The sequence below is a fragment of the Bombus pyrosoma genome, linkage group LG5, assembly GCF_014825855.1.
Source record: "Bombus pyrosoma isolate SC7728 linkage group LG5, ASM1482585v1, whole genome shotgun sequence".
Lineage (NCBI taxonomy): Eukaryota > Metazoa > Arthropoda > Insecta > Hymenoptera > Apidae > Bombus > Bombus pyrosoma.
Window position 1 is genome coordinate 1,129,829 of NC_057774.1, and position 23,474 is coordinate 1,153,302.

The 23,474-nt window shown below is 33.1% G+C and overlaps 6 protein-coding genes, 1 non-coding gene and 1 pseudogene across 24 annotated transcripts in view; 5 read left to right on the plus strand and 3 right to left on the minus strand.

Moving 5' to 3' along the window:
• The window catches only part of LOC122567997 (dynein regulatory complex subunit 7-like), an 84,687-nt gene extending 84,458 nt beyond the window's left edge, over window positions 1-229 (plus strand). For 10 of the 12 annotated variants that reach the window (XM_043727240.1, XM_043727236.1, XM_043727241.1 and 7 more), the window contains one exon: window positions 26-229. In XM_043727240.1, the coding sequence (XP_043583175.1) occupies window positions 26-229 (204 nt within the window). The remainder of the gene's footprint in view (window positions 1-25) is intronic. The other 2 variants (XM_043727245.1, XM_043727243.1) reach the window with 2 other exon arrangements.
• Window positions 155-2,373, minus strand: LOC122567999 (FERM domain-containing protein 8). 3 transcript variants are annotated; one of them, XM_043727247.1, is made up of 6 exons: window positions 1,881-2,373; window positions 1,364-1,764; window positions 829-1,283; window positions 600-758; window positions 362-533; window positions 155-296 (listed from the first exon to the last, which is right to left on the minus strand). In XM_043727247.1, exons 2-6 carry the CDS (start codon window positions 1,734-1,736, stop codon window positions 256-258), a joined length of 1,200 nt encoding a protein of 399 aa, XP_043583182.1. In that variant the 5' UTR covers window positions 1,737-1,764; window positions 1,881-2,373; the 3' UTR covers window positions 155-255. The 3 variants fall into 3 exon arrangements, with proteins under 3 accessions (XP_043583182.1, XP_043583181.1, XP_043583183.1); XM_043727246.1 differs by having other exon boundaries at window positions 1,364-1,804; XM_043727248.1 differs by lacking the exon at window positions 155-296 and having other exon boundaries at window positions 404-554; window positions 1,364-1,804.
• A 76-nt stretch (window positions 2,374-2,449) lies between these two features.
• On the minus strand, window positions 2,450-6,650 carry LOC122568001 (eukaryotic initiation factor 4A-III). Of its 2 annotated transcripts, XM_043727250.1 has the most exons (7): window positions 6,510-6,650; window positions 4,968-6,388; window positions 4,214-4,445; window positions 3,758-4,093; window positions 3,453-3,675; window positions 3,036-3,290; window positions 2,450-2,961 (listed from the first exon to the last, which is right to left on the minus strand). In XM_043727250.1, exons 3-7 carry the CDS (start codon window positions 4,356-4,358, stop codon window positions 2,709-2,711), a joined length of 1,212 nt encoding a protein of 403 aa, XP_043583185.1. In that variant the 5' UTR covers window positions 4,359-4,445; window positions 4,968-6,388; window positions 6,510-6,650; the 3' UTR covers window positions 2,450-2,708. The 2 variants fall into 2 exon arrangements, with proteins under 2 accessions (XP_043583185.1, XP_043583184.1); XM_043727249.1 differs by having other exon boundaries at window positions 4,214-6,388.
• A 353-nt stretch (window positions 6,651-7,003) lies between these two features.
• LOC122568003 (MAD2L1-binding protein) lies at window positions 7,004-7,992 on the plus strand. The gene is made up of 2 exons (XM_043727252.1): window positions 7,004-7,401; window positions 7,485-7,992. The coding sequence occupies exons 1-2, from the start codon at window positions 7,016-7,018 to the stop codon at window positions 7,849-7,851; spliced, it is 753 nt and encodes a 250-aa protein (XP_043583187.1). The 5' UTR covers window positions 7,004-7,015; the 3' UTR covers window positions 7,852-7,992.
• Window positions 7,993-8,120: 128 nt separating this feature from the next.
• LOC122568004 lies at window positions 8,121-9,575 on the minus strand (annotated as a pseudogene).
• Window positions 9,576-9,749: 174 nt separating this feature from the next.
• LOC122568002 lies at window positions 9,750-13,185 on the plus strand. The gene is made up of 3 exons (XM_043727251.1): window positions 9,750-11,097; window positions 11,171-11,974; window positions 12,052-13,185. Exons 1-3 carry the CDS (start codon window positions 10,755-10,757, stop codon window positions 12,084-12,086), a joined length of 1,182 nt encoding a protein of 393 aa, XP_043583186.1. The 5' UTR covers window positions 9,750-10,754; the 3' UTR covers window positions 12,087-13,185.
• A 342-nt stretch (window positions 13,186-13,527) lies between these two features.
• LOC122567429 (metastasis-associated protein MTA3) lies at window positions 13,528-22,826 on the plus strand. 4 transcript variants are annotated; one of them, XM_043725913.1, is made up of 13 exons: window positions 13,531-14,263; window positions 15,288-15,355; window positions 15,499-15,592; window positions 17,924-18,106; window positions 19,289-19,540; window positions 19,637-19,908; window positions 19,996-20,184; window positions 20,264-20,686; window positions 20,806-21,406; window positions 21,504-21,653; window positions 21,735-21,764; window positions 21,954-22,212; window positions 22,323-22,826. In XM_043725913.1, exons 1-13 carry the CDS (start codon window positions 14,149-14,151, stop codon window positions 22,459-22,461), a joined length of 2,775 nt encoding a protein of 924 aa, XP_043581848.1. In that variant the 5' UTR covers window positions 13,531-14,148; the 3' UTR covers window positions 22,462-22,826. The 4 variants fall into 4 exon arrangements, with proteins under 4 accessions (XP_043581852.1, XP_043581848.1, XP_043581849.1 ...); XM_043725914.1 differs by lacking the exon at window positions 21,735-21,764 and having other exon boundaries at window positions 13,533-14,263; XM_043725916.1 differs by lacking the exon at window positions 17,924-18,106 and having other exon boundaries at window positions 13,533-14,263.
• LOC122568026 lies at window positions 18,396-18,561 on the plus strand. The gene has a single exon (XR_006316948.1). It is a non-coding gene; the product is annotated as a small nucleolar RNA U85 (small nucleolar RNA).
• Window positions 22,827-23,474: the final 648 nt, after the last annotated feature.

The window sequence follows — 23,474 nt, forward strand, 5'->3', positions numbered from 1 at the left end:
TATAAAATTCAATATAGAAAAGCAGGCTTTTTTATTTTTACAGGAAGGAGATTTAACACGTGAAGAAGAAGAAGAAATATTAGAAAAAATTAATGAATTAAACTTTTACTTACAAACGTTAGAGACCAGATTAGATCGTCATAGAGATTTAGTTCCTATAAGATACAAAATGTTGCTGCATCATTTACAACAAAATCCGCATCTTACGGTACTTAAAAGTGATAACTAAAAATTATCCCATGTGAAACCGTATCTTCATTGAAATGACCAAGAACCCATTTGTCCAATACATCGGCCTAAAATAATTATATATCATAAAAATATCCTTAAATTTTTAACGAAAAGGTTGTTTATTACTTACCTTCGTCGTCAAAGGTTGCCAATGTGAATTTACTAAGTTTATTAGTAAAATTTCCGATATTGGAACCTACCGCATGGTCCGTTAAACGGTCAGTATTCCCAATATCACTGTTAGTTCCATGACGACGATGTTCCTCGGCAAAGCCAGAAATTAATGTGTCCATCATTATTGCCTAATAATAAAATAAATTCAACTAGTTTAAACAATTAAATTTAGCTTCATTAAAAGCAACTCGTACTTGTCTCGAGAATACTTGTAGAATTTTATAAACTCGTGTCCCATTCTCCCGTACAGGAAACTGTAGAAATAAACATGGCAGACAATCCAGATTACTTTCATCAGAAGGTTTCGCCATTTCCCAGCTCAACTCTGAATACCTTAGACCCAATAATAAACTCTGTAGAAAAGTTATTCTTAACATGTTACTCGAACGATAATTAATTATTCTGTGATGCTTGATTCCTTACGCATTGAATGTCATCCACGATATATACACCCGATGAATTAATAGCAATGAGTACATGCATATCACGATTTGTAATCCATGATGCAAGCCCTCTCACAGGACGTTCGATTTGCCCTTGAAAAAAAGCCGCGCCATAACATGGCAAGCTCCAACAAAACTCTAAGTACTTTCTAACAAGTTTCCTCGAATTCGTATTAGTTCCTGTGTGATTTGGTATTCGTTTGTACTGTTCAAGTAGCCGAGCCTCCGGTGCCCCTTTTCCTCCTACTAATCCTAATCCCACACCGAGACCTAATAACAAACTAGGAGAAGTGTAATGATGAGGCAAGAATCGACCACGATGTCTTCTGAAAAATGCCAATGTATGACTTTGGGGATTATACGGGCCAAGTTCAATTCGTGCTTGCAAAGCTCCCAAACTTGCATATCGCGCCTGTCCCTCGCATGGGTAACGTCCTGAAACATAAATATGAATATAAACGTTATACATAGTACAAGCTTTTATAGAAATATGAAATAATTAGATAATTGATTACCTTGCAATACGTTGTTTCTAGCTTCTGCGTATAATAGCTCTAATACTTTAGCTTCCTTTATTTGCTCCTCGTCCGACCGAGGAAGGAATACATTTCGTCTAAGACACAGCAAAGGTTCTTCGTCTGTTTCTTCCCTCTGAGAACTATATTTTTTTACTAAGCGATTCCATTTTGCAGCCAACTCTAAAGGCTTATGATTCGGATGCAATTGAACTTCTAGTCTTGAAGAGCAAAGCCACAAAGCAAAAACTGTTTGGCTAGTGAATAAAGGAGTTCTTGTTAATCCTAATTCTCCTTCAGATTGGATCATTGCAAGAATTTGATGTGCAGTGGAACTATGTTCAACATCCATTGATAGAAAAATTCCAGTCATTAAATATACAGCTATTCTTACAGTAGACCTTCCAACATTTAAATATTGGGATTGATTCACTATCATTGCTAAACAAAACAAGATGGTAATAGGAAAATACTATTACATAGAATCAAATGTTTATACGAAAATGTTATTACTTACAAGTTGAAGTATGTCCATCAGGTTTGTAATCATTTTGGTAGTGACGAATAGGTTGTCCACGCCTAATTGTGCAATCTTCTTGAGTTTCCATGTTTTTCAATTTCCAAATAATTATGTAAAATTATATCTTATATTTCCTATTCTCATTTCTTAATGTTAACACTGAATATATATTTATTCTTCTATATATTCCTATGTCATTTCATCCAGGAGGATGATTATTGAGTGAGTTTTAAGGGAATAAATTGCTGATATAGATGGAGTTGATATTTAAAGGATAGATTAATAATAAGCAACTCTTTTCTCTCAACAGAAGAAACAAAACTGTACAATAAATTTCAATTAATTCTTACAAGTCAACCATAATACTGCTCTGCTGCCATCTAAACTAGAGAACCAGTTATTGATTATTTCTCCTTGTTTGGAATAAACTATCTTGATATATTATAAGTAATTTATTTATAAATTGAAAAAAGGGAAAAATAAGAGTAATTACACCAAAATGTACTTCTCTATATTTTATAATATCTATTACAATAAAGGTACAAACTAACATTTACACAATTATATATTTTTATCAGAAATTTATTATGTCCTATAAAATTATTTGTAGATACATTTTTTCACAGAATGTTTAGAAATTAAATACGTAGGTGCGATAATTAAAACTTCTTTTAAGCTTTACAAATCTTAGTTTTGTAGATGTGTAGTGTAATTTCGAATGACTGTTTCCAAACAAACGCTTTGGAAATATAATTTACAGATATATTCGTAGGTAAAAATAATTCTTTCCTGTTAAATTCTCAGAGTAAGTCCTGAACATTAAAATTATATTAAGTCTGCTACATTCATAGGCATCTCATCAATTTGTGTTGAATAATATTGTTCAATATCTCGAAGAATCCTTATGTCGTCGGTTTTTACGAAATTGATGGAAACACCTTTTCTTCCGAAACGTCCCGATCTTCCTATTCTATGAATATACAACTCACGATTGTTGGGCAAATCATAATTGATCACAAGAGATACCTGCTGGACGTCTATTCCTCGTGCCCACACATCAGTAGTAATCAGAACACGACTAGAAAATAACAAAATAACGATAATATAATAAGTTCAATTTACAATGTTACTGTTTATAGTAAAATAATATACCTTTGACCAGATCGAAATTCTTTCATTATGTTATCTCTTTCCTTCTGTGGCATATCACCATGCATGGAGCAAACTGTGAAATTAGCCTCCCTCATCTTTTCAGTTAACCAATCTACTTTACGTTTAGTATTACAAAAGATTACTGCTTGTGTTATTGTCAGTGTATCATATAAATCACATAGTGTGTCAAATTTCCATTCTTCTCTTTCAACAGCGACAAAGAACTGTTTTATCCCCTCCAGTGTCAGTTCATCACTGTGAATAATAACAATAATAATAATAATAATAATAATAATAATAATAATAATAATAATAATAATAATAATAATGATAATAATTGAATAATATTGAATAATAATAATAAGTTAGTTTCAATAAAACAAACAATTTCTTTCAATTCAGAGAGATTGAGCTTACCGTTTTACAAGAATACGAATAGGATCTGTCATAAATTTACTGGTCATTTCAAGAATTTCATGCGGCAATGTTGCAGATACCAACACAACTTGTGTTGCAGGTGGCAAATATCTATATACATCATAAATCTGTTCCTTGAAACCCTTATTTAACATTTCATCAGATTCATCAAGAACTAACATTTTTATGGCTCTAGTTCTAAGAACTCTTCTTTTTATCATATCTAAATATCATAAGAAAGATAACAAATTTTTATTAATATATTATAACAAACCTTGCATAATTATTTCATATAATCAAATTACCAAATACTCTGCCAGGTGTGCCTGATACAACATGCTGTCCATAATCTAATTTTCTGATATCTTCTCCAAGATTTGTACCACCTATACAAGCATGACATTGAACATTCATAAAATCCCCTAAAGCCAGAATAACTTTCTGTATCTGAGTTGCTAATTCCCTTGTAGGTGATAACACCAATACTTGTGTTTCTCTAACTTGTGTGTCCAATGATTGTAGTATAGCAATTGAAAATGTTGCCGTTTTTCCTGTACCAGACTGGGCTTGTGCAATCACATCTCGTCCTTTCATTATCGGTTTAATAGACCGCTGTTGAATCGCGGACGGCTTTTCGAAACCTATAATTAAAATACCGTTTTACAATCAGTAATACGAAGTTCTATTAGATACTGAACTGATAGTATAAAGTAAATAAGGTTATGTTTAAGTACGATAAAGAAATAAAACTTTGATAGTACCGTAAGCGTATATTCCACGTAATAACTCATCTCTAAGTCCCATATTATCGAACGTTGGAATAACCTCCACATCTTCGCTTGTTTCAAACTCAACGTTTGATAAATCTTCTGTTTGTGCGACGCGACGTGATTTTACTTCCGCCATTTTCGTAATTTGTGAAGTCGAGTACAAGTGACTTGAATATAGCAACTTAAACCAACGAGCAAGCAAGCCAAACTTTCTTATAAATCACTAAAAATATGATATTATTTACTTTTTAACATGCGGCAATAATTATATAATAAGTAATAATGTGTAATAATTAAAAGTTCAATAGAGATAAACTGTTCTTAACGAAATGTCAATTTTCGATCACAGTCGAGTAATAATACTGATATTATCAAGTGAAGGTGACACGCTGTTAACATATACAAGAACTTATAAAATTGGGGATCAACAGCTCTCCTTTCGAGGCACTTCCGAGGTATCCAGCGACTGTTTTCTGTTTATATGCTTAACGTTAAAAATAATGACACCTAAGGCTTAAGTTCCCAGCCTATGTCCTAATAGGATGGTAGAAAGTAACTGGATATTGTGCAGCGACAAATACTAGATAGTAACTAAGAAGATTCATAAGCACAACATAACAGAAATTTATAACAATATCGTGTTTAATCTCATTTTGATCAAAGAGGTCTCACTAATGTGTCAACGAAATTTTTATTAACAAAAAATCAAAAATAAAGTTTCATTGTTGCATTAGCATTGCCTTACCTGTTCGAAGGAGATATATATCTTGAAAAAAAAGTCGCTACCGTGTCACATTACTCGCGTCACTGTTTCAATTGTTAATCGTAACAAGTTTATAAATTGATAACTAATAAGCAGGAACAACAGTGTGGCGATTGGCCGATGCTTGCATGGACCAGAGATACGGAAAGTGAGTCTCTGTGAGGTTTCCGAAAAATTGTTCACGAAACAATCCTGTGCTAATTCGAGATAAATGGGCCTTCGAGGCACTTCGTAGATATAGATGTAGACATAAGTAATGGTATTTGTATGGAGTCTATTTTTCAAGTAGCTGGCAGTTTAGCTTGTCAATGGAAACGATTCCATATAAATATATCATATAAATACATTGAAACAAATGCCCTTGGCTTAGCTTGCCAGTGGATATTCAGCTTTTAAGCTGAAGCATGATTCTAAACAACTTTTTCTTCTACATATGTATGTATAACTGTTCGTAATAATAAAAATTCGTTTATTAGGAGTCGATAATTATTCATTTCCTTGATAACAAAATATCATAAAGTCATAAAGTCCTAAAGGATTTTCTGAAATCTGAATGCTCGGTACTGGATCTAACAGTTCTCGGTACTTTATATTACCGAATCTTATCCTGACAGAATTTAACCCAGCTAAAAAGAGGAACCTCTCCTCCATAGTGGGGATGACGAATGTGCAATAAAGACTCCTTTTTAATTGTCAAATAGCTTTTTGCAAAAGCTAATAAACATATGTGGATAAAATTTTGCCCATTTTTTAAGAATGACAAAGACTATATTTTCACAAAGTTTCAACTTCGCGTTCTCAATTTTATATGAATAATTGACAATTGAAAATAGCTCGATTTTGGACGGTTTTTATTCATTTACGGCTTAACGAATTAACCAATCTCAATGTGTGACGTCCCATTTGATAGAGAACAAACAAAACACCAAACAAAATAAAATGTCATACACATGTTTACTATCCCAACTCTTCGACTAAAGTATGTCTGCTAAAATGAGTTTTTACGATTCAGTAATGTTTATCAATTTGAGAAGCATCATGGGAGATAAGAAATTTGATATTTGTTTACAGCATTCAGAGTAACTTAATAAATAATAGCTAGCAACTTCGGCTTGATTCCTTAGAAACTGATGAATTTATAACATTTTACAATAGCAAACGACTTCATATACAAGGTTGTTGAATTTGTCTTAATAAACGCCATATAATGTATTAAGGAAAAAGATATGTGGTTCCATGCGACGATAAAAAAATATTCATTACACTCCAATTGACATGTCGTGTGCAAAGGGTTAATGTTAAACCTGAATGGTGTATGGAAAATATATTAAAATTATTGCATTATTCCACTGATCCATTATTATCCATTATTAAGTTTGAAGGAGAATATTCTCTTTTCTTTTCTAAAAAGAATACAGTAAATAATTAATTTCTCTTTCTTAGACAACTTACAATTAGTTTAATTATTGCGCGATTTTGTTATTTTCATACTTGTCTATTTTGAATATAAAAGTAGATACAAACTTTTTCGTAGAACCGTACAATTAAATAGGTTTTGTAGCGTGGAGCTCAATAGCTTTTTGTCTATGCTAACGTGCAACCAAACAGGGCAGATCCCTAATTTTATAGGATCTAGCTTGTGCCACCTTCAGCATTTGACCGTATGGTGCAGCACTAGTCCGAAAATAACTAGAACCATAAGCGTGAACACTCTCATTTCCTCTCTGGTTATATTAGGGATATAACTTACTGATATAACTTAAAGTTTAGGTTTACCATTGGTAGTGATAAATGCGGCTTGGATCAGAATATTTTATAACCGCGAATAATGTTTAAATGACAATTTTTACAAGTTATTACTTTTATTGTTATGTAGATTTTCTTAACGTGAAAACAATGTGTTCATAAATGTATAAGGATATATTTTTACAATTTATTGTATAAATTAGTATTGCCGAGCTGGTACGAGTCAATGAATTAGGTTTTACTTCGATCGTGTTTAAAGCATTATCAGAAAAACAAAAGTTAAAATGAATATTAACGTAATGTTGGATGAACATTTGACAAGCCATAGTTGTGTGAAACTCGTAATTGAATTCCTGAAATATATTTTATATCAGAAACAGCAAATACCCTTTACATATGATTCACTATCTAAGTTACAAATGAAATCAACGGACAGAAATTCGTCTGCTATAAAAACATTATTGAATTCTTTGAGAAGCACCTCAGAACAGTTAAATTTGCAGTTTCATCTAAAAGGCTGCAAAATCAAAGAAATTGCTATACTTATTGGTGCTACAATAATATCACCAAGATTACACATCCGAATTGAATTTCCATCTGATATTCTTAGTAGCCAAGAACATTTGGAATGTAAACATGCATCTAGGAAACCACTGTTAAGTTTAATGAGGTAACGAGTAATAAAAATTTTTGCATATAATATTTATTCCATCATTTTTTATAAAATGCAATGTTATAAAACAAAATTTTTAGGTCAATGTTGGAATGTCCAGCATTTCAAGATGCATTGACTTTACCATTGCATCCTACAAACACCTTTGTGCTAATACAAAAGAGTGATAGTAATTCAGTGTCGGAGTTCTTTTTACCTAAACCGTTATATGTACCTTCCAAACAGAACTCGAATTATTTTGTAATTAAACTGCAACACAAGGATCAAGTAAAAATAGACTGTAATTGCATAAATGTAGTGAAAGTTTACAACGAAGTGTCTGAGTCTAATACTAATATAGACAAAGACATTGAATTTTTAAATAATTCTAATGTGAGTATCACACATGTTCCCTATCAATGGTATCAATCTAAAGAAGTGATTAAAGGGTTTAAGTTTATAAGATGACCATAGTTTTAAGATCTAATTTTAAGATAACCAATTAATAAAATTATAGCAAATTTTTAATAAATATTGAACATTAGATTAATTTCTAAGACATTGAAAAAATGGATTCTATTAAATATGTTAATTATGATATTTAGAATATACAGATAACTGCAAGTATTATATAGATTATTTTCTAGAAATTTTTTATAACAAACTGTTAATTGTGTAGAATATATATTGATTTATACATTGAAGATATATTGATTATAAATAAAATGTTGTATAACCATTAAATAATTACATATTTTTTATTGTTTTACTGCTTTACATAGTATAAATTTACAGAAAAATGTAAAGTTTGCGCAGAGAATAGACGTTTTTTTATATGTATAATAAACATTGAGAATTATTCTTCCTTTAATTCATAGATTTTAATCCTTAAAATCCTAAAGTCATTGATCATAATTATTCTGGAAATTAATATTACCAGCCCTCCTATCCAACTGCATATCATTACAACTGAAAGGACCTTAAGGATATTTATTACATATTTCAATATTTTTTGTACTATAAAAAATAGGTACATAAAAAAAGTGTAAAAAAGGATAAGATATGTTTGCATGGAATATTACCTGAAGATATAAGATTATATTACACATATAATCAATATTGTGTGTGTAAAAGTTATGTATATTCATATATATCCTTATGATTTCACAATCACTGTAAATAAGCAATTTGTAAGAATTATAAATCTGAAATAAAATTTACGTTTGATACCTCACATCCACAACTATTTGGCACATATCATATATTTCAGAAGAGATATTTTTTATATTTTTGCTTAATGTTTTATATCCTTGTTGTAAATTATAATATGTATATATGGATATAATTGTAAATACAAGATTAAAGTATATTGCAGGAAATACAATTCTCCATGGACCTGGATATCTGTATATATAAATCTAATCATATATAGAAGAGTGCTTGTTTGGTAAAAAAAAAATAATTAACTTGCATTGTTACATCATATCCTCCTTTCCCACACATAAGGAATAGAGTAAACCAAACGATTCCAAATATGCAAGATAAGAAGCTTGTTATTAAATACACAGTGCATATATTTTCATACTGATAATCAATATAAATATACTTCCACCAGTCTGAATTAATTTTACATACACCATGAGTATCATCTAATTCTATATCTTCTTTCAATAGAATAGTTTTTGCCCACAATGGGCAGTTACCTCCGAAAATTTGTTCCTTTATATTTCATGTAATATATTTTAATTTATTTCTCTCTACAAATACTGATAAAAATTATTATTAATTATACCCATAATGTGTAGAACAAAACGCTAGACGCATATCCGCTAATCGCGCACAATAAGTACAAAAACATTTGTAAATATTTCCATAAACAAGAAATTTCAACCGAATCACGTTCAATAAGTTCTTGATATTCTTCTAAAAGTTTCATCAAGACTTTCTGTATAAAATCAAAAAATACAAATTATTAAATTTGCAATTGTATTCTTTACCATACCGGTGATTAATATGATTACGCGCTAAACTTCATCCATATCAAAAAATGCGTACTTGATTGGTCAATCAGGGACAAACAAAATTCAAATGCCAACGAAATAAACAAATTTCAAGAAGTCAGAAAGATCATTTTACGGTGCAGTATAGATTGTCACCACATATAGATAATTGGAGTCGAACGAGAATGTACAGTGTCGTTCTACTCTGAATAGTTTGAATCGATCGATGTGTTTTTAATGTTCACTGAAAATAAAGGCCCAAATTAGATTTTCTGAATATCGGATATAGTAGATTTAACGTAACTCCGTACTTTGAAGGAAGTGTTGCAGATTGATCGTGGGAGTTGGACCAAGAAACGGAGGAACGCGCGGACCGCGAACCGCCACAGTGTTGTCGACGAGAAGGATACACGAAGGCGAGAAATTCTTGTTTTTTTTTTACATCCGAACATCGAAAATCACGAGGAAAACGATGGTAGATGCACGTTCTAAAGGGTCATCGAACGAATAAACTCAATTGCCGTGGACACGTAAACCATTCGTGGATGAAGTGAAACACATGTGTCGGTCAAACTGTGTTTTCTACTATAGAGTGCCCGTCCCGTGTTTGATCCGTGAAAATCTTCCGTTTAGAAAGCCAACTTGTACGCCAGTTACAATAATTTAAGAAATATCAACGTGCTTGGTTTTGAATAAGCCTATTAACGTGACGAGCTGCTTATTCGAAATGAAATAGAACTGACTGCAGAAGGCGGCAGTGCGTGGGTGGGTGGGTGTCTAGCGATTGCCACTCATGTATAGAAAATTCCTTTTGGAATTTTGCACAAAATGTTACTGTTTGATCAATGATAGTGTGCTTTTTTTATTCAGTATTATTCTGTTTGATTGATACATCATTAACTGGCACATTACCCAAACAAATGTTTTTGGACATAAGAAAAAAATATATCAGCTAAATTTCATAGTAACGCTGCTCTCTGTCAATTTTTGACCTAATGTCAATTTGACAGTTTTAAAGGAATAAGATCAATATGATTCTGTCTACTTATTGTTATCAACTTTGTTGATTCTGTAAAAAACCTACATTTACTATATTATTTTGTTACTATTGACATTATTGTTGAATCCTTTTAATGTCTTTTCATAGTGTCTAATATCTTAAGTTTTACCAAGTGTTTATTTCTTTTCTTGTAAAAGATGCTTTCCTCAAATTGTGAAACAAAGATACTTTAGCAAATATCTTCAAAATTGTCATTCATAGTTTCAAAACAAGAACCCATTTAAGGTTCTGCCTCTTTTGTTAAAGTGATATTAAGAGGCTAAAGTATGAAAGGTCAAGCGGAGAAAAATGGATATCGGTAAAGTATCAGCATGCGCGAGAAGTCAGCAGAATGTCATGCTCACGCAGGTCACGTGAGGGGCACAAGAGAAATGTGCTCACGTGATCCTTCTACATTACACTCAACCCTTACCAAGGCAAATGGTAAAAATTCAAACCCCCAATCAACACATCATTCAGAAACACGCATCGATAATAATCTACTTCCAACTCCTGGTGGACGTTTAAAATTTTTTAAAGACGGCAAGTTTATCTTGGAACTATCCCATCGTAGGGATGGAGAAAGAACTACATGGTTTCCAGTTCCAAAGAAAACCTTTTGGCCACCAGCTAGCACAACTCCAAATAGACAAGAGAGTTCCACCTCTCTTAGTGGTAAGTTCTACAAACACACAATTTGTTTTCTATAAAATTAACTTAAATCTAACATCATTATTTATATTTACAGTTTCTGATGATAATTCGTCGGTTCAGTCAAGTCCTTGGCAAAGAGATCATTGTTGGAAACAAGCAAACCCAAGACGTAGAATATCTACAGAGTTTAATTTTTACTATTATAGAAGTCCAAAAAATCATTTGTGCGCACATCCTCGTCTAATCGCAAGAAAGCGTAGACGTCCATTAGATCCTACTTCTTTGTTACTCGTTCCAGAATCAGTAACAAATTATACAAAACCAATTCGCAAAGCAAATGGAACATCGACGGGAAAGGTTTTGAACCTAATTATCGACAAATTGGCCCGTCTCCTAGATCCAAATGTCGTTTCACCTCGTAAACGTATCTTGCGCGAATTAGAGAGAGTATCGTTAGAAGATCAAGCGTCGAAAAGGCGCGCAACACCACAGCCTGTTTGTACAACAACGGCTCCTACTCCGTCACCAAAACAATTATCTTCATATAGTATAACAAGTATTTTGGGAGAAGATAAACCAAGTCACGAGCAAGGTTTTTTGAGGAATTTATTAAAACCAGATGATAGACAAACTGTGAAATACTCATCAAATAATTCATATCCAAGAGTACGAATGGATCCATACATTGGTACAACTAATGCACCTCTTCAGCACCCACTTTATGGTGTACCAATGTTACCTCCTGGACCATATAGAGCTCCCTTATGGATGCATTATCCATCACCCGTCCATTACCCACCTCCTATGCCATTATACGCACCGCCACCACCTCACCCACCATCTCCTCCGGTTCATCATTACAAAGACTACAGGGAACAGACTCTTACACCTCCTTCGGGTAAATTTTTAAGAACATATTATTTGGTATTTATTAAATATTACAAAGAAAATTCATTTTATTTCTGTCCCGTTTAGATATGCCTCTAAATCTGTCGAAGCATGCGGGTTGAATCTCAGGATCATAAAAGTTGGTGCCTTATCAATGGACAAAAACTGCGTAAACACTGCCCGTGCAACGACAATGCGATATATTAGTATTTTTTTATCCGTAAACAATAGTATCATAGTAAGTAGAAATACGCAACCGGAAAAACAAAGTCTGGATGCTATTCTTGTACATACAAAAATAAAAACTGTCGAAGTTGGCATAAATAAGTATTTTATATTAATGTTAAATTAAATCATGAGTAGTATTACACAATTTAATGTTAATTGTAATTAAAATTATGCATGTAGTACATGTAATCTTTTATCTTATATATGTACTCATTGTTTTCTCTTTTTAATTGTCGCAGAAATACTTTAACGAAATTCATAAATGTGTCCACATTCTAAGAAGATTATGAAATGTGATTCTCACTCATCATTTTTACTACTCATGATATAAATACTATAATGAAGGAAAAAAGAGCATGGTCTCATCTTACGCATCTCACTTATGCATTATCTTGTTATTCTTATTAATGTTACTGTCATTATTATCATTAATAAATGATACGACTATCTATTTTAAAAGATTCATAAGAAAGACATAGAATTATGTACAGAGAACAGATTATTATATTTAGTAGAAATATTCCTACGAATAGTAATATGATATATATATAATAAATTTAGGTTAATAGCATCCACAACAGTATACATTTATTTATATAATATTAATGAACAAAAAAAACGAAATTGCTTGGTAAAGACCGTGGGGTGTGCCTTAAAAGATTACCTAAATTGCAAAAAACTAAATTATAAACACGAATCGATTCACGAATATGTATTATTATTACTACTATTACTACTGTGTACATATAAATATAATTTTGCGTTACGTATTTCCATCAAATCGACTATTCGTCATTATTTATTGTTAGTCAAACATTACCAAACGTTTTACGCGAAAGGCAAGCTCACACAGGCTCTACAAACTAGTGAGTAATTTTAACTATTCATTTACATACAATTTTTTATTAATTGAAACAGATGAAATATGTGACTGCGCGTAAGCAATTGTATAGAAAGACTAATTTCGTAAATATATAAATATTTCACATACTACATGAGAGTTTTTTTTATTTATTGTCACGTTACGTGTGTATTTCTATATTTATTCGGTTTTATAAGATAAATCATTCTATTGTATAAATATATTTAAAATCCAAAATAAATATCTATTTACTTTTAATAAAAAATAATTACCCTTCTTAGACAAACAGTAAATAATAGAATAATAATAATAGACTAATAATAATAACAGAAATAATAGACAGTAGTAAATAATAGAAAAACATCAAGGAAATGATTTCGAATTTCGCGGGTATGCTGAAGAGTGCGCAGACAAATTTACACTCTATCGTCCAGTTACCCCCACTCTTGCTTAAGGTAACGCAGACGCTTTCGAGACCGCGCAATCGTCGGGTCTTAGTAGTATCCGATCCGTGGCCTTATTTTGTGGTATTCGTTGACCGGGTTGTATCGTGTCTGATTACGTGTTTTCTATCAAAAATTCGTCGAAGTAGAATCTCATAATAGAATCGGAACGAATAAATAACGCTTAGGGATTGCGAACAGATGTCTTAAGTGGAGTTTTTGAATGCACGCGGGTTACGAAGGAAAGCAAGTAAATCCAGAACCCCCGGTAGAGGGGAGCAGGCCGTATATTGCCTGATCGTATATGTAGCCCGCTCGGCAAAATGAAAATGGCGGTGTTCCTGTATGAACGGAGCAACGGCCACTGACGATGATCGTTACGGTAACGGACACGTGAGCCAAATTCAGTGTGTAATTTTTTTTATATATCTTGTGTGCATTTACGAATATCATTCAAATGTTTTATATCTGTACGCGGAAAGAATTGGAGTCGATGTGCGAATAAGATTTAGAGAAGCTAGCGCGAAAATTTTTTTCCTCGATTATTGGGACAAACAAACACGATGGAGTGACACCGCGAAGTGTTAACTCCGTGGACAAGTGGGAAGTGTCGGCTAATAGATTCGCGTAGTTGGAGGACGAGAAGCCTTCATGCCGATGCCGGCCGAATACCACGAGAACCACGGTAACCACGAGAACGCTAATTTCGCTCTCGGGGCCACACAGGACGCCAGCAACATGACGGCCAACATGTACCGGGTGGGAGGTAAAATAACCATGCACATTTCGCCGGCTGATGAGGCCACGCGTCTAATTATCGAATCTCGCTTCTCATACCTTTAATTAACATTCAGAAAATTCATGTTTGCAAATGGTGTCCACGATATGGCGTTTTCCCCCCCTTTTCTGTATCTTCGTCCCTATCTTCGTTTTACCCGCGCAGCCCCTTAACTTTCCACCTTTCCATCCAATCTCCCTACCCCCCCCCCTCTCTCTCTTTTCTGGCGTCCGTATGTACGTCTGCTTTCCTTCTGCTCTCCCTCTTTCCCCACTCTCGCCCTTCGTTCAGGTCATACTAATTTCTTGCATGATGATTCGGATGATTAAAATTCAATATTTCAGAATATCTGCATTTCTCTCTTTTTTCTATTTACTAATTTTTATTCTATTTGGAAAAATTCCTTGATGATAGATCATCAGAATGTGTTTTTATCTACGCGCCAATGGTCCAGGGAACTAGTGTAATTTCAGCAAAATTATTTTACCGTCTTCCTCTTTTTAATGTTGATTATGCAGGAAGAATTGAATATCAAGATCCAGACTGCGTTTTACGAACGTACACTGGACTAGAATTTAGGATGTGTACATTCTATTTTTGTTTCTTTTCTACTACTCTGTAATGGTATACTTTGTTTTTTTTCTGATAAGCATATTCTCTCTATGCAAATTACAAGATTCTTTTCTTTCCGTTCTCTTACTCTTATGCCCGCGTTCATGTATTTTCAAATAGCATAGCATCAATATTTGTATTTCATAGAAATATAAGTAAACATTTCATATCTTTATATATATATAAAGATTTTATTTATCAATCGCTTCTCATTTATAAATACACTAATATTTATATAGTTAAATTAAAAATATTTATGAATTGAAATTATTGATATGTTGCATGTAAAATATAATTAAACAGTTTTCTTTACACACACACACATTTTATATATACTATTATTACAGCTTTTCTCTTGTAAAGAAATTATTAAATAGACTCCCCTTCCTTTAATTTATAGATTATGTATATTTTGAAACATCTTCCACATCTCCCTACCAGATAAGAAGGATAGAAGAATTGAATAAGGTAAGAAATGAAATTATGGTTGTATTATGTTCTATTGTGATTGATATAAGTAAAGTTCAATTATGCAATGGTACAGTAATTTAAATGTAACGCAGTATCTTCTTTTTGGAAAATATATTTACAGAAGATTTTTGCTATTTTAGACGGCAAGTGGAAATGTTGAAGCAAAAGTCATGTGCTTCTTTAGGCGGAGGGATTTGCCATCTACATTAATTATGCTTGCAGATAAGCATCAGTGTAAGTAAAATTTATATTATTGTAAAAAGATATATTATAGCATAGTGCTATGTTGCATTTTAAGAAACTTGGAAATAGTTACCTAGTATATTTTGATACAAAATTGGTTTTTACTTAGAATTTTAGACCATATATACAAACACATATTGTATCTTTTTGTGTAATTGATATCGTGTTCAAATAGTATTAGATTTGAACGTGTAATTTATAAAAACTAGTATTTTGATAATTTTTTGTTGATGTTTAGTTGATTGGATACTAATACTAATGCATTGTAGATAATAATTATTAATAATAATTTAATTAATATAAGTAATAATGCATTGAAGATAAGATAATAACGTTATTTATTTTACCTCGCGTCACGGTACAGATCGATAAGCATTCGCAAATGAAGAAAATAAAAATATTTTCGTATTGATTGCGAACATTTTTACTTCCTAGAAAGTACATATCTTGATCAATATTATTAGTAGGTAGATTATGCTATATATATTAGATATTCAATTGATAATTGTTACTTCGAGAAATGATGTGATGAAAACGCATGCATAATGCTATTAACAGAAACGTTTATTATGTTAGTTTAAGAATATTCTTCATAGTTCCGAACGATTCGAGGCGATGAAAGCGTGAAATTGCTCGTTACTATCACTCCCATGTTCCCGCTAAAAGAGACGTGTAACAAATGAAATATCTTCTCAAAAAATGCATTTTCATCTCTATATAATGTTTCAACGAAAATCGAGAAAATATAATCGCCATGGTATATGTCGCCATCGCTGGTGCGATATTCAGAATTTTCAGACACGTTACATTTCAGTATATACTTTCTCGTGCGAGGAAAATAATATGATTTCAAAAATAAAAAAATAATTTGTTCGATTTCACGCGTTTTAATACATATATACGCATATATATGTGCTTCCGAAGCTTTCTCGATTTTTCCTTTGCAATAGCAAAGATAATGAGACGCGGGGATTTGGGGGTGGGAATGTATAATAAGTAAAGTTGGGGGTGGCAGAGGGGTGAAATGGGGGTTGTATCGATCTGCCGGGGGTGGGCTGGGGGTGGTACGCCTGCCAACCCACCTCTCCCTCTTTCTACCTCTCACCCAAGTCCCTCATACCACCCCTCCTTGCTTCCCGCCACCCTGAACTAAATGAATGACTGACGCAGGGGTCGGTTGGGTATGTGTTGCGTGTACTCGGACACAGACTTGTAAGAACACCGATAGACATACACGATAACCGGACACATAGACATGTACGAATAACAGGCAGAGAGAAACAGGACACACGCGCGCGCGCGCCCATATCCATACATACATAATGTTCGCGCGCAAACGAATGTATATGTGTCTCGGCGAAAATGGTGGGCCCCACTAGCCATCTTCGTTTTAAGCATTTACTCCCCCGCTTCTCTTTTCCTCCCTTCTCTTCTTTTCCACAGTATGTAGGTATATGTACATGTATGTATACGTGAATATACACTTTCTCGTGTCTCTTCCTCTTTGCCCGTAGCTCTATGTCCGTCTGCCGGTATTTGCTTCGAATCGGGTTTTTCCCCCTTTTTCTCTCGTTCTCTCTAGCTCCACCATTTATATACTCTCAAATTTCAGAAAAAAATGTACGAATTTTGTCTTGAACAGATTCCGTATTGTTCTGTGTGGAACAGTATGAAAATATTAAGAAGAGTATGCGTTTGAGATGTCGCGCTACTTTTCATGATCTCAGAATCACTTCCATTTTTTCTTAACAACCTTTGATATATGAAATTCTTTAAATTTTTTATAATATTCGAAAATCGTGTGTAAATTCATTAATATTGTTTAGATTTGGTATTTTTTACAGTCGCAACTTTTATGATTCCAATCTAAAAGCCGCTTTATAATCCAATAATTTGTAGTGTTATGTGAAAATGATATTTGAAATAATAGTAATATTTCGATATTGTATGGTCATATTATTTTTGAAAATATTATTGTAGTCTATATTAATACCATTATATGATAAGCTTTTAAATAAAGGTCTTTGATGATTTACTTACATGATCACAGTATAATTGTAAATAGAAACGTGAGTGGAATTGGTTGACAGAATCAAAGTTATTTTTATATCATATATGTGTTAATTGTTTAGATATTAGCCAAATGTAGCTAGATGTTATAATGGATGAAAACCATTGGCCAATGAAGTTGAAGGCTGCCTGCGTCCTTAGTTGTTAAATTTTTTATAGAAAAATAAATTTTGAAAGCATGTGTTAAAATTGTATTAAAGAAAAAGTATGATGAAAAACATAGTAGAGTGGGTTCTATGATACAAATTGCAGTGGCAAACGCGGAGCAGCAGAGGTCAGAATCCCCTGCAAACATGCAGAATCAGAAACTGGAGAATCCAGATACTACTAAGGAAATGACTAATAAAGATGGGATCGGGCCCAAAGTGATGAACAAAGGGGGCGGGAAGGGGGGCTGGCTGAAAGCCCCACTGTCAGAGGCCCAAGAGCCTCATGGTGAGTGAACTAGTCAGTTAAAAGGTGCTCCTTACAGATGAATTTTATTAGATTTCGGCACCATTTATGAGATTCTAAATAAAACTATTAATACGAAAATGAAATGTATTTGTTGTTAATAGTAAATATTACATAATTTACATAATTTAAAACAAATATTAATGAAAATTGAATGTTAATCAATTCATCAGTAAGTATTACACAACATGCACCTTTTGGTTGTCTTGTTAGTCTCATATAGAAGCCAGTGATGATATAAGGCTAATGATCTAGCGGCGGGATTTGTAAAATTCTTTGTAATCTTGGTGAATGGCATTAGTTTTGGCTGGATTCACTGTAAGGCCAAAGAAACAATAAATTGGGTTTAACTAAGACCTCTTCCTTCAAGTTATATGGAAATGGGGTTTAATCATTAAATGTGAAGCTTAATGAACCCATACATTCCATGACAATATACAGTTACAATTGTTTCATCATTCTTTCTAATCATTCGTATAATCATCTACATTTTTTATTAATCTTTTTATATGTCACTGCAATAGCAATTTTATTCTAATACATAAATCCCAAATTCATTCTCATTAAAACAATTCTAATAATTCTAGACAAAAATCCCGCTGCACAAAATGATAATTCTTTAGTAATCTGAGGCTTCTTCAAATAATTTACATTTCTTTGGAAGCTAATTCCATTTCTGTTATGATATATAATACATCAATCAATGTTGCTTTTTCTTCTTTTGTTGCCCGCTCTCGCTAATATTTTAGTTCACTGTCATAAGTTTTGATTGATTCTGCCACATTCCTACGTTTCATTTACATTTTATTTATTTATGTTATGAAAGAAAAAGAATAATACTGATAAAAGGCCAAATGTGCATGAATAAATTTATGGATAACTCCATTTTTCATGAAAAAAAATTTAAATAATGTAAAAGATTAATATTTTTTGGAACATTTAATTAAAGATACTAGTAATCTTGCTTTAAATGTTGAATTTTTATTGGTATTATATTATATAAAAAACAATAAAATTACTTGGTTATGTTTTAATATATTACTTATATAGCCTTCATTAATCCTTTTATTTTTGAGTAAAATATTTTGTTATTTAAGCTTTTTTAGAATATTTATTTATACATTTGAGATAGTAAGGTATAATTTTAATCCTTTCTACACACAGGGATGGAAGAAAATGTAGTTGGTGCTGGAGGAGTTACAGAATTAAATTCTAAGCAACGTCATCAAATGAAGCACAGAGAACTGTTTCTATCGCGTCAGGTGGAAACAATGCCTGCAACTCATATAAGAGGCAAATGCTGTGTAACCTTATTAAATGAAACAGAATCTTTACTAAGCTATTTAAACAAAGAGGACTCTTTCTTCTATTGCTTAGTATTTGATCCTGCTCAACGTACTTTGCTTGCTGACAAAGGTATTCATTAATATTAAAAATTTTCAGATACTATGATCATATTTATTCTAACTTTCTGTTATGTATTTAAACTTTAATCAATGTAAAACATTACAGGTGAAATTAGAGTAGGTAGTAGATATCAAGCTGATGGAATAGCACCAGCTCCGCTGACACCTGCTGAAAGAGAGTCAGATCCTCGTAGGTTGCAAGATTTAGAAACGTTGGTTTGGACGCCACGGCATTCATTAACAGACCGTCAAATTGATCAATTCCTTGTTGTCAGTAGATCTGTAGGCACATTTGCAAGAGCTTTAGACTGTTCATCTTCAGTTAAACAACCATCATTACACATGTCTGCAGCAGCTGCATCTAGAGACATTACTCTTGTAAATATCATTATCATTGTTACTGTTGTATAACTATATAACTAACTATGAAGAAAAAACATACCTTACACCAGTTTGTGTTTGTAGTTCCATGCAATGGATACTTTACATCGACACAATTATGATGTTGCAAAAGCTATGTCATCTTTAGTACCCAGCACTGGTCCAGTATTATGCAGAGACGAAATGGAAGAGTGGAGTGCATCTGAAGCAAATCTTTTTGAAGAAGCCCTTGATAAGTATGGAAAGGATTTTTCTGATATACGTCAAGACTTTGTAAGTACACAAGATATTTGAAATCTCAAAGTTCATTACTTTATGATATGTTGTTTTAATAAATACTCGTATGTTTCAGTTACCATGGAAAACATTAAAGAACGTTATCGAATATTATTATATGTGGAAGACAACCGATAGATACGTACAGCAAAAAAGGGTGAAAGCTGTAGAAGCTGAAAGTAAATTAAAACAGGTTTACATACCAAACTACAATAAAACAACTCCACCTACAACTGCACCTTCTGCAGCAACAATTGTACCTCTTGGTAATAGTAATAGTAACAGTAATGGGAAACCAACGAATGTTCTCAACGGTAATAGTAATGGTAATATGACAACTGATAATAGCGGAATATTGATGGTTGGAGTTAGTGGAAAACCATGTGAAAGTTGTCAAGTAATGCAAAGTCCACAGTGGTATGCTTGGGGTCCATCACACATGCAATGTCGTCTTTGTCAGTCTTGTTGGACATATTGGAAGAAATATGGCGGTTTAAAGGTATATTTCAATGAATATACGTATATAATTAATGATAATCATATAACGCACGAATATATTTTATCTTTCTTTTCCCTTTTTTTCTTCCCCCTTTTCCAAAAAAAAAACTTTCCATTTAGGTTCCATCGCGTATGGACGATGTTGATTTGGAAAGAAAAAGAGGTGGTACTGGCTCAGATGAAGAAAGTAAAGGAATAGGCGGTGCTCATAGACCTCATCGATGTAGCATTCCTTCTTGTGGTAAAGAGTTCAAGCTCAAAGCACATCTAAGTCGTCATTACGCGAGTGCTCATGGCGTTGATCTACGTGGAAGTGGAGCAAGTGGAGGTGGTGGCAGTGGATCTCCCAGACCTGTGATGAAAACTCGATCAGCGTTTTATTTACGTACTTCAGCATTGGCGCGAGCTGCACGACGATTATGTGCAGCGCAATTGCGCACACGTCATGCAGCGCGAGCACCTCATCAACCTATAAATGCAGCACCATTGCGACACCTTTGCGCCTCTCCTCAATTAACATCAAAAAGCCCTGCGGAGTTACGTATTTTAGCACGTGCTGTACGACCTCGACCTCGTCCTCGTGTAACTGATATAGCAACGCGTTTAGGTGATCATCCTGCTCCACGACAACCTGGAGATTGGGATTGGTTAGCTCTTACAGCACCAGCACAACGAAAACAACCAGATCGGGTTTCTTTCCCTAGACCACCAAAAGCACCAGGTGCATAAGCTTTTATTGAATAAAATGTTTTTCTTATTACTAATACAATGTATTTAATATTGTATGTATTATAATATCATGAGTTTTATTGTTATAGATGGAAGTCTTTTGTATGAAAGGGTACCAAATAAATCTGAAGTAGATAGGTTGACAGTAACCCCACCTCAACCACAACCTAGTATGCAGGCGCAACAAACGATAATGAAACGCCCGAGACCTCCATTCGATGAAATCAACGGGTCAGATGGTAAGTTTTAGATTCATGTTTATTATACATGTATATTATGTAATTTTAGATCCTTGTATTGAATATGATTTTTGTTTACTGGCTTCTACTCTGATGTGGATTGGGATGAAGGTAAAATAATTGAGTGCCTAAGAGCTTTAAGTATTCAACCAATAAAACAAATAATCAAAATTATTAAATTGAACAGTTTAACATTTGTTCCAAAGGAATACACATCATCGGTTTAATAGTTTCATATTATTTCAATATTTCATGCATTTTAGAGATTAAATATTATATAAATATAAATACTTTTAATAGGTATTGCCCTAAGTGCAGGGCTCCCTGGTGGACCACCTGCAAAAAGAGCCCATCATTCTCAGCAACTCCATCCAAAACATACTTTGGAACACACAGCACCTGCTGTTCTTCCCCTAGCACCACCTCTGAATGGAAGAGCTGCTCATCCTCATACTCTGCCACATGGTCCACCACTATCTAGAAGTAATGCCCGTAAACAAGTGATTTCGTGGATGGATGCACCTGACGACGTCTACTTTCGTGCTTCAGATCAGACAAAGTGAGCATTGTTGCATGTTTTATAATATAATATTTCATTATACGCGTTTACTAATGGAACAAGAAAAGAAAGGTGCAAATATTTAGATTTGTATTGTTATAAATTTGCAGAAGACTTAGAAGAACCCTTTCATCGGCTGACCTTCGAAGAGCAGCGCGCAAACCTTGGCGTAGATTACAAGCTCCTTTACATCCTCCTCATCCACAGAGAGCAGTACGTGGAGATGACATGGTGGTCATCCTGGACTGAATCAGTAATACAATCAAGCAGGTGAACTGATAAGTCTGATCAGTTTGCCGCTAAAGGAACTACGCTGTTATTGTAATTTTAATGCCAGAGTCAGCACAGTGAAGATAACCCAGCTTTATGTATTGTCATTGGAAACTCTGATGTTGAGCAAGGACTAATCGCTGTTTGGAATTTTTTAAATCGATAATTTTCAAGACAGCAAATCGCCGAAACTGGAGGCCTCGCTTAACGGAATTTGCATGTTACACTGGCATCGCTGAAACATACTTCACATGTATGGACGAAAGGCAACAACTCTGGAACGAACTTTTATCGAATCTTGAGAGGAAAAAATGAAAATAAAAAATCGAGTCAGTCGGAGCAAACCATTTTTTATTCGTATTAATTAGTTATTGTTGTTATTAATAATAATTATTAATAATTGAATGTACATATACGTCATACCACACGTACACCCATAACCAGACAACACAAGTGTCCAATGAGTGTTGGGCACAAGTTATTGGTTAAATTAGCTCCATACGAAGCTCATTAAAAATGTTACGGCCATGCGCGTAACAGAGACAAGTATGGAAGGAAAGGAGAGAAAGAGGGGGAGAGAAAGCGAAAGAGAGAAAGGATAAGAACGTACGTGAGGAAGAAGAAAGAATGCTCATTGTGAATATTTTTATTAAATTTTCAAGTTTAATGACTTAAGTCACTATAATTAATAAATAAACATAAGCATAAGTGGAAGAATATACTAGTCCTTTTTCCATTCTATCCAGTTTCCTGTTATGGTTATATAAAATATGCATTATAAAAATCGTTTATATATATATATTAATGCTATTCTTTATAGAACATTTTTTTTAATATTTATATTTAATACATTTATTCCGTTGGTAATCAAATAATTTTCCGTGCTTGTATAAATTAACATTTTATTTTTATGCTGTCAAACATACATATCTTTCCTCTTTTTCATTTATTTTTAAAGTATGGATATTACTGTGGTAATTAATATTGAATAT